Source organism: Cornus florida, unplaced genomic scaffold (assembly GCF_030987335.1).
Source record: "Cornus florida cultivar Cherokee Brave unplaced genomic scaffold, ASM3098733v1 CherokeeBrave_3.0.0_Hap2_Chr09, whole genome shotgun sequence".
NCBI classification, from domain to species: Eukaryota; Viridiplantae; Streptophyta; class Magnoliopsida; order Cornales; family Cornaceae; genus Cornus; species Cornus florida.
Window position 1 is genome coordinate 53,427,133 of NW_026775579.1, and position 9,888 is coordinate 53,437,020.

Genomic DNA, 9,888 nt, shown 5'->3' on the forward strand with positions numbered 1-9,888 from the left:
ATGTAAACTATAATTTATTCGTGTTAAGCCATTCATCACAAATAAACATGAATCCCATAATCTTAGAACTTCATTATCTTCACATGATCTATAATGCATAAATAAACATAGTTAGATATAAATACCTCGATCTGTAATTGCAAATCTTGTTGAGATCAAGCCAAATATCGAGATCCTTTTTGCCAAAGAACAACGTGATAAACTGCAAGTATAAACAATAGCCAAAATGTGTGGAAACTGATTTCTCTCTCTTGACCTTTTGCACAAATAAATATTATACGTGTTGTTTTCATTCGCGTACATAACTGATGGGAATATGCACTTTTATAAAGGTAGAGAGAGGACCAATTTTAGTAAAATAGTCATTAGTGAGCACCATAAATCAGATTGACTCATTAAGTTGGTCATCATAAATACCATGATAAATAAACTAATGACTATTTTACTAAACCACTACAGAAGTTATCATATGTGCCAAGTGGGAGAATGTAAGATTATTTATTTAATTGTGGCCCACATAATTTGGACATGTGACATATTATTTGGTGGTTAAATAAAATAATTTTACAATCATTGCATATATTTCAAATGAAAATAGCTACCATAGAGAAGTTTTATATATACTGCTTATGTTGTTGATTGGCAATGTGCCTTGTATGTGCAGTTTTTTCTTCATTTGCATATGTATTCAAATGTAATATTCTACTCCATTTAATTGTAGCTTAAGGTCAATTCAAAATTTCAATAAAAAGTACAATTACATTTGTTTGTGTCTGTATTTGTGTGTATATATGTGTGTGTGTGTGTGTGTGTGTGTTGTTTGTGTTTTTATATATATGCATGTGAATTTTTGGTCTCAATACTCACACATCTATCACCACACATTTTGAGATAAGTTGGAGTATATGTTCCTTGTCTGAGTTTAGAGGTGACAAAGTCACAATTGTCAAGGCTTAAGGATGAATAGATGATGTTAAAACAATCAAATCTAGAGCTGTTTGGTGATGAATTTGTAAGGAAGGCTGTATGTGTATCATCATCTTCAGTCTTAACAGGCATTAAAAAAGTTTGGTTTTCATTTTCTGCATAATCTCATTCTTGTATCCTAGACTAATCCTTCCTTTTTGCTTGGTTGCATTTTTTAAGACTCTTGCCATTCTTTAAAACACAGATGCAGGACCCTTTTTTTTTCCCATAGAGTTTCCTCTGAGTTGAACTTCAATACACAGTGTACAAAAGGTGGAATAAAGTTCAAAGTAGATAAGCTTACATTACATAAAAAAAAAAAAAAAAAAAAAAAAAAAAAAAAGAACTATTTGATTTTTTCAGCATTACACTCTGCTTGTCATCATCAATCTTCTGTGAGTTGCACTCTTTAGTTGATAGAGTTTTAATATGCTCTAATTTCAGCCTGCCAAGTGTCCTCACCAATCTACTTTTGATGAAAAATGAATTTCCTTTGTACTTCTGAGTGAAATGAACATAAGCAGACACATTACATGCCTCTATTATATTGGAAATGAAGTTGCATTTCTTGATATAATTTGACCTTTGCTGCTTTAGGGCACTTAAAAGTGCATGTTTGGCCATATATGTTATCATTTGATATAGCAATCTTGTCTTCATTGGTATTGAATATCATTACTCTAACAGTAGTAGGATGTCAGACATCATAGGAGAATGACATTAGAAATGCCTCCATTTTGATTTTCCAAGGAGAGTGACATTAGAGATGGGTAAATATCATTACTCCAACAGTAGTAGTTTAGCCATGTTATCATTTCATTTTCCCTCCCTTTGGGGGCTAAGTGGGTGAAATATTTTTTATGTATACATTAATAAGAAGTAATGAAGTGTTAGGGCAAGTAGTCCTCTCTAGTCATCTTAGGGTCTAAGACTAGATTGATCTGGCAGGCTTAGATTTTGGAAAAGAAATGAGTTAGAAGGGTAAGGCGGTCATTTGTTTTAATGTGAAGCAAGAATTGTTTTGAATATATAGCGTTATTCACCACCTATCCCCAAAGAACTTGGATTACTTATTGGAATTACTTGGGAAAACAAGAAAGAAAAGGCGGCGAGATCTAAAAATACCCTCGCATTTAGGAAGCTCTTTTAAACCTAAAATTTCCATTTTGGATTATCGCTTCAATTCGAACCAAAACTATTCAGTTCTCATTCCTTTCCTCTTCGCTTTCATCTCATACACCATACAGCCCTTCATCGAAGTGAAGCCTTCATCTCATCCTGTTCTGTCCTATATCTATTCCTCTGCCCAAAGTTTTTTTTTATTGTTTTGTCCTATACCGAAACTAGGGGTTGTTCTGTTCTATTCCGGGGGTGTGTGATTACAGAATTCGTTAAAGGAATTGTTAAACGTGGTGAATTGGTATTTCTTTGAAACACTTCAATTTCCCTCTCTCTCTCTCTCTCTCTCTCTAGTTCTGTCCTATACCCATTCCTCTGCCCAAAGCAATTTCCTTATTGGAGATTACAATCAAAGAAGAAGACAATGGTTTCCTGGATTCAATATATCCGTGCTACAGCGCTCAAGAAATGCTTTGCAGGCACTATCTTGAAAACACAAAATGAGCTATTGCTAAATCAGGTATGAACATCAATTTTTCCTACAAATTTCAACCTTCAAAAAATATTATGTATTCCATTCCTTCAAATTTCAGCCTTCAAAATATATTATGTATTTAAAAATTGTAGTGTATTACATTCCTTCAAGCTGCTAAAGCTGATCGAATTAAAACGAAACCGAAACCGGGTACAATTAAAGCCCAAATCATAACGGATGAAGCTGTTTCATAAAAGATTGCACAAGCATGAAAAATCCTATAGGAAAGGAATAGAGAAATAACCATACTTTCTCTGCAATAGGTGTGTGTGTGTGTTTTTTTTTTATAAAAAAAAAATTCAATTTTTTTTTCTTCGTCGAATCCTCATGCTTCAAATTAAATTAACTCTTCTTTCCCCTCTTCATTTCTAGATGGAGAACAGTGTCCAGTTTGAGGACAATTTGTAGATTGTCAAATATTTTAAAAATTTAAGGATTTTTGGATCAACTAAACCACTTGAGAAGTTTGGTTTGTTTCTTAAGAAATATGATAAAATGTACAAGAATAAGGAGTAGGTGATTGATATAGAAGAGGGAAAGATCATTGCATAGGTTTCAAACGAAAATAGCTACCATAGAGAAGTTTTATATATACTGTTTATGTTGTTGATTGCTCATGTGCAATGTATGTGCAGTTTTATCTTCATTTATATGATTGTTTATGTTTTTATATATATGCATGTATATTTTTGGTCTCAATACTCACACATCTATCACTACACATTCTGAGATAAGCTGAAATATATGTTCCTTGTTTGAGTTTAGAGGTGACAAAGTCACAGTTGTCAAGGCTGAAGGATGACTAGATTATGTTAAGCCAACAAAATCTAGAGTTGTTTGGTGATGAATTTGTAGGGAAGGTTGTATGTGTATCATCATCTTCAGTCTTAACATGCATTAAAAAAGTTTGATTTTCTTTTTCTGCTTGATCTCACTCTTGTATCCTATACTAATCCTTCCTTTTTGCTTGGTTGCATTTTTCAAAACTCTTACCATTCTTTTAAACACAGATGCAGCACCCTTTTTGCTCCATAGAGTTTCCTCTGAGCTAAACTTCAATACACAATGTACAAAAGGTGGAATAAAGTTCAAGGTAGATAAGCTTACCTTGCTATGAAAGAAGAAATAGTTATTTGATTTTTTCAGCATTACACTCTGCTTGTCATCATCAATCTTCTGTGAGTTGACATAGTTTTAATTTTCTCTGATTTTAGCCTCCGAAGTGTCCTCACTAATCTACTTTTGATGAAGAATTCATTTCCTTTGTACTTCTGAGTGAAATGAACATAAGCAGACACATTACATGCCTCCATTATATTGGAAATGAAGTTGCATTTCTTGATATAATTTGACCCTTGCTGCTGTAGGGCACTTAAAAGTGCATGTTTGGCCATATATATTATCATTTGATATAGCTATCTTGTTTTTATTGGCATTGAGTATCATTACTCCAACAAGTAATAAGATGCCACACATCATAGGAGAGTGACATTAGAAATGCCTCCATTTTGATTTTCCACGGAGAGTGACATTAGAGATGGGTAAGTATCATTACTCCAACAGTAGTAATTTGGCAATGTTATCATTTGATTTCCCCCCTCTTTGGGGGCTAAGAGGGTGAAACATTTTCTCTGTACACATTAATAAGAAGTAATAATGTGTTAGGGTAAGTAGTCCGCTCTAGTCATCTTAGATTCTAAGACTAGATTGATCTGGCAGGCTTAAATTTTGGTAAAGAAATGAGCTAGAAAGGTAAGGCGGTCATTTGCTTTAATGTGAAGCAAGAATTGTTTTGAATATATAGCGTCATTCGCCGCCTATCCCCAAAGAACTGGGATTACTTATTGGGATTACTTGGGAAAACAAGAAATAAAAGGTAGTGAGATCTAAAAAAAACCCTCGCATTTATAATGCTCTCTTAAACCTAATATTTTCGTTTTGGATTATCGCTTTAATTCGAACTGAAACTGTTCAATTCTCATTCATTTCCTCTTCGCTTTCATCTCATATACCATACAACCCTTTATCGAAGCAAAATCTTCATCTCATCCTGTTTTGTCCTATACCTATTCTCTACCCAAAGCTTTTTTTTATTGTTCTGTCCTATACCGAAACTGGGGGTTGTTTTGTTCTATTCCTAGAGTGTGTGATTACAGAATTCCCCAAAGTAACTGCTAAACGCGATGAATCGATATTTCTCTGAAACCCTTCAATTTCCCTTTTTATTTCTCTCTCTTTTCAGTTCTGTCCTATACCCATTCCTCTGCCCAAAACAATTTCCTTAGCTGTGATTGCAATCAAAGAAAAAGACAATGGTTTCTGGGATTCAATCTATCCGTGCTACAGCGCTCAAGAAACACTTTATAGGCACTATCCTGAAAGCATAGAATGAGCTATTATTAAATCAGATATAAACATCAGTTTTTCATTCAAATTTCAGCCTTCTAAAAATATTATGTATTCCATTCCTTCAAATTTCAGCCTTAAAAGCAATATTATGTATTAAAAAAATGTTGTGTATTCCATTCCTATGGGCTGCTAAATTTAATCGGATTAAACCAAAATTGAAACCGAGCACAATTGAAGCCCAAATCATAGCTGATGAAACTGCTTCACAAAAGATTTTACAAGCATGAAAAATCATGCAGGAGAGGAATGGAGAAGCTGCCATACTTTCTCTGCAAAAGTTTGTTCTTTTTTTCAATTTTTTTTCTTCTTCCAATCCTCAAGCTTTAAATTAAATTAACTCTTCTTTCTCCTCCTCATTTCCAGATGGAGAACATTGTCCAGTTTTAGAACAATATGCAGATTGTCAAATTTTGAAAATTTAAGGATTTTTGGAACTAAACCACTTGAGAAGTTTGTTTGTTTCTTAAGAAAGATGATGATTTGTACGAGGATGAGGAGGAGGTGATTGATATAAAAGAGGGAGAGATCATTGCATAGGTTTCAAACAAAAATAGCTACCATAGAGAAGTTTTATATATATTGCTTAAGTTGTTGATTGGCTATGTGCCTTGTATATGTAGTTTTTTCTTCATTTACATATGTATTTACTTATAACATTCTACTCCATGTAATTGTAGCTTAAGGTCAATTCAAAATTTTCAATAAAAAGTAAAATTACAGTTGTTTGTGTCTGTATTTGTACATATATGTTGTTTGTGTTTTTATATATATGCATGTGTATTTTTGGTCTCAATAGTCACACATCTATCACTACACATTCTGAGATGAGCTGGAGTATATGCTCTTTGTCTGAGTTTAGAGGTGACAAAGTCGCAGTTGTCAAGGCTCAATGAATAATAGATTATGTTAAGCCAATCAAATCTAGAGCTATTTGGTGATGAATTTGTAAGGAAGGTTGTATATGTATCATCATCTTCAGTCTTAACAGGCATTAAAAAAGTTTGGTTTTCTTTTTCTACATGCTCTCACTCTTGTATCCTATACTAAACCTTCCTTTTTGCTTGGTTGCATTTTTCAATACTCTTGCCATTCTTTCAAACACAGATGCAGCACCCTTTTTGCTCCATAGAGTTTCCTCTGTGCTGAACTTCAATACACAGTGTACAAAAGGTGAAATAAAGTTTAAGGTAGATAAACTTACCTTGTTATGAAAAAAGAAAGAGTTATTTGATTTTTCCAGCATTACACTCTGCTTGTCATCATCAGTCTTTTGTGAGTTGCACTTTTTAGTTGATATAGTTTTAATTTGCTCTGATTTCAGCCTCCCAAGTGTCCTCACCAATCTACTATTGATAAAGAGTTCATTTCCTTTGTACTTCGAAGTGAAATAAACATAAGCAGACACATTATATGCCTCCATTATATTGAAAATGAATTTGCATTTCTTGATATAATTTGACCTTTGCTACTTTAGGGCACTTAAAATTGCATGGTTGACCATATATGTTATCATTTGATATAGCAATCTTGTCTTCATTGATATTGAGTATCATTACTCCAACAGTAGTAAAATGCCACACATTATAGGAGAGTGATGTAATACCCCTAATTTTAAAAGGATAGTCTCAGCATTCTATTTATTGTTTTATTGTATTTTTGTGTGACTATTTGCTTATTTGTTTAAGTGTTTAATTGTTTTCATTATTTATTTGATTTGATTGTAATCTAATTGTTTAATTATGAATTTAAATTGCGTTAATTGATTTGTTTTAGTTAATGGTCTTTGGTATTTTCTTTAATTGAATTAATTTAGTATTATTGATGTTGATAGGGAAAAATAAATCTAGCCTACCTTGACCTAGCGATAGAGACAACTAAGTGTTGACCAGCCGCCAGATCTACTCGGTGATCAAACGATAATATTGCGTTGTTCCATGGATAAGAATGATGACGAATCTTATCTAGGATAAGATTTCCACGAGGATGATGACAAATCTTATCAAGGATGAGATTTCCATGGGATAAGTTCCATGGGATAAGAATGACAAAATTCCCTTATCGAGAATAAGGGAAGCGATGATAAATAGGACGACGATCGAGAATAAGGTACACACAAAAAAAGTCTTACTAGGGAAATTACGATTGAAGTTCTTTCTCTAGAAATCCTTATTAACTTGATTGTCGGAGGGTCAACGGCCGGCACCACACCGATGTTTGACTTTGCCGTCTCTGTTTTGCAGGAAACGGTATCGTACCAGACCGGAGCGAATTTCAACCTCAACAGTTGGCGCCATGTGTGGGAAAGACGATTCCCTTGAATTAATTAATTACTCAGTTGGGTATATACGTTTGTGGTCCGGTATGGTTACCGAAGGAACATCGTCGCAGGGATTTGGTCAAAAGGAAGAGTCGGGTGAAAACCTAGACATCCCAAACGACCAGACACGGCTTATAGCGTTGGAACTGTAAGTCCAAACTCTGAATCAGGGTATGGACCAGTTGATCCAGCAAAATGCAGCATTCCTGCAACACCTTGTTCCACCAGTTCAACAAAACTTGCCACGACAAGACCTTTCGAATCCAAATAGGGGTAATAGGAATCTGGAGGAGCAGGATAATCATCCTCCCCAACATGAGACCAAAGCGGAACAAAGCCAGGTGGGGAACCGACATAAAAAGGTGATCCACCCCTCTCTTCCACAGAGTTCCCCACCCCATGAAGACACAACTGTCATTGAAAAGACAGAAGAGATTTCCCACGTTGACCTAGAGATGCAGGATCTCAAGGCAAAGATGGAGGATGTGATGCAGGCCATGAAGGGTAAAGGCATTGCAGCCATAAATGGTTTGATGCAGAGGACCAATTTGTTGTTCAGCCCCTCGGTTATGAAATGCCCCTTGCCCAGCAAATTTAGAATGCCCACAATTGAGAGTTTCGATGGAACTAAAAATCCCCTTGACCACTTGGAGACTTTTCAAGTGCTTATGCACTTGCACGCAATGCCAAATGAGATCATGTGCAGGGCCTTCCCAACGACCCCCAAAGGATCAGCATGGGTATAGTTCAACAAACTGAAGCCAGGGACCATCGAAACCTTTGAAGAATTGAGTAAGGGCTTTGTAGGCCATTTCATTACTGGCCAGAGGCATAGAAGGTCGGCTACCCACCTTCTTACTGTAAAGCAACAGAAGGGAGAGTCACTGCGAGATTACATTAGTCGTTTCAACACGGAGATGCTACAGGTGGAGGAAGCGGATGACAAGGAGGCCCTAGCAGCCTTTATGGGAGGACTCCAAACCTCGAGATTCCTCTTCTCTTTATTAGAGGAACCTCCTACCAACATGGCCGAGTTATTGGTTCGAGCTAAAAGACATATGAATGCTGAAGATGCAATGATGGCGAGAAAGGGAAAAGAAGGGGAAGATAAGAAGGCAGACAAGAAAAGGCCGGCTCTGACAACCAAAGATGAAAAGGAAACTAAGTATAAGAAACCCATGGTCAACCAGAGTGAAAAGGCGTCTCGCTATAAGAACGCGGAGAGGTATACAAATTACACTCCTTTAAATATGCTGATAGATCAAGTTTTTCTGCAGATCCAGGATGAACCATATCTGAAGTGGCCACCGAAGTTGAAATCAGATTCGAAAAGGAGACCTCGTGATAAATACTGTAGGTTCCATAAAGACTATAGGCACGCCACAGAGGATTGCTTCGACCTCAAGGATCAGATTGAGACGTTGATCCGAATAAGGCACATGCGAAAGTTTATTGTGGGGAATGACAGAACCGACATTAATCCACCTAGAGCAGGCCGAGATAACCGCCCTCCTGATCAACAACCAATGGGAGAAATCAGGGTCATAGCTGGGGGATGTGCAGGAGGTGGAGAATTAAGCTCAGCCCGTAAGGCCTATGCTAGGAGAATGCGAAGCTCATATGAGGTGTGCGAAGTTGGAGTACAGATTCAACATCGAAAGATGCCTCGTCTAGGTGATCCAGTTATTACATTCTTAGATGAAGACATTAAAGATGTGCAACAACCTCATGACAACCCTCTCGTTGTCACCATGATGATCGCTAACTATAGTATTCGATGAATCTTGGTAGACAATGGAAGTTCGGCTGATATTATTTTCCTTGACACATTCAGCAAAGTGAAGATTGGTAAAGAGAAACTTAGACCTACTAGATCACCATTGGTGGGATTCACGGGAGACAAGGTCTACCCTCTAGGAGCGGTCATTCTTCCAATCACTGCAGGAACCAGCCTAAAACAGGTTACTGTTATGGTAGACTTCCTGGTGGTAAATTGTCCATCTACTTATAATGTCATCGTAGGAAGAGCAACCTTGAATTCGATGAGGGCCATCACTTCGACTTATCAACTCTTAATGTGTTTCCCTACAGAGCATGGCGTAAGCGAACTAAGAGGAGATCAGACCATTGCTAGAGAATGCTATGTTGCGTCTCTCAAAGAAAAGAAGCAGCAGGAGGCTTTGGTTGTCGATGAAATTGAAGAAAATGAGCAAGACCGAGCCAAGCTAATTGAGGACCTGGTGGAGATATACTTGAATGACACTGACGTAACAAAAAAGGTGAGGATAGGGTCTCTATTCCCCTCAAATTTCACGAATATTCTTATACAGTTCCTCAGATAGAATCAAGATGTGTTCGCATGGTCACATGAAGACATGCCTGGTATTAATCCAGCTACGACCGAGCATCGATTAAACACAGATCCCACATTCAAACCTATCAGGAAAAAATGAAGAACATTTGCCGCGGAAAGGAATATGGCTATATCAGAATAGATGAACAAGCTTATGAAAGCTGATTTCATCCAAGAGGTTCATTATCC

General features: G+C 36.4%; 1 protein-coding gene across 1 annotated transcript; it reads left to right on the forward strand.

Annotated features, from left to right (window-relative positions):
- The first annotated feature begins 7,519 nt into the window (after window positions 1-7,519).
- On the forward strand, window positions 7,520-9,688 carry LOC132272621 (uncharacterized). The gene is made up of 3 exons (XM_059773730.1): window positions 7,520-8,086; window positions 8,174-9,020; window positions 9,138-9,688. Exons 1-3 carry the CDS (start codon window positions 7,520-7,522, stop codon window positions 9,686-9,688), a joined length of 1,965 nt encoding a protein of 654 aa, XP_059629713.1.
- The last annotated feature ends 200 nt before the right edge of the window (window positions 9,689-9,888 follow it).

Excerpts from the sequence above, each read along its gene's own strand:
- LOC132272621 (XM_059773730.1), top strand. The coding sequence starts at position 7,520 with ATGGACCAGTTGATCCAGCAAAATGCAGCATTCCTGCAACACCTTGTT. Across the intron at positions 8,087-8,173 it reads CCCCCAAAGGATCAGCATGG|AGGCATAGAAGGTCGGCTAC; the intron begins GTATAGTTCAAC and ends ATTACTGGCCAG. Across the intron at positions 9,021-9,137 it reads TCGAAAGATGCCTCGTCTAG|ACAATGGAAGTTCGGCTGAT; the intron begins GTGATCCAGTTA and ends GAATCTTGGTAG.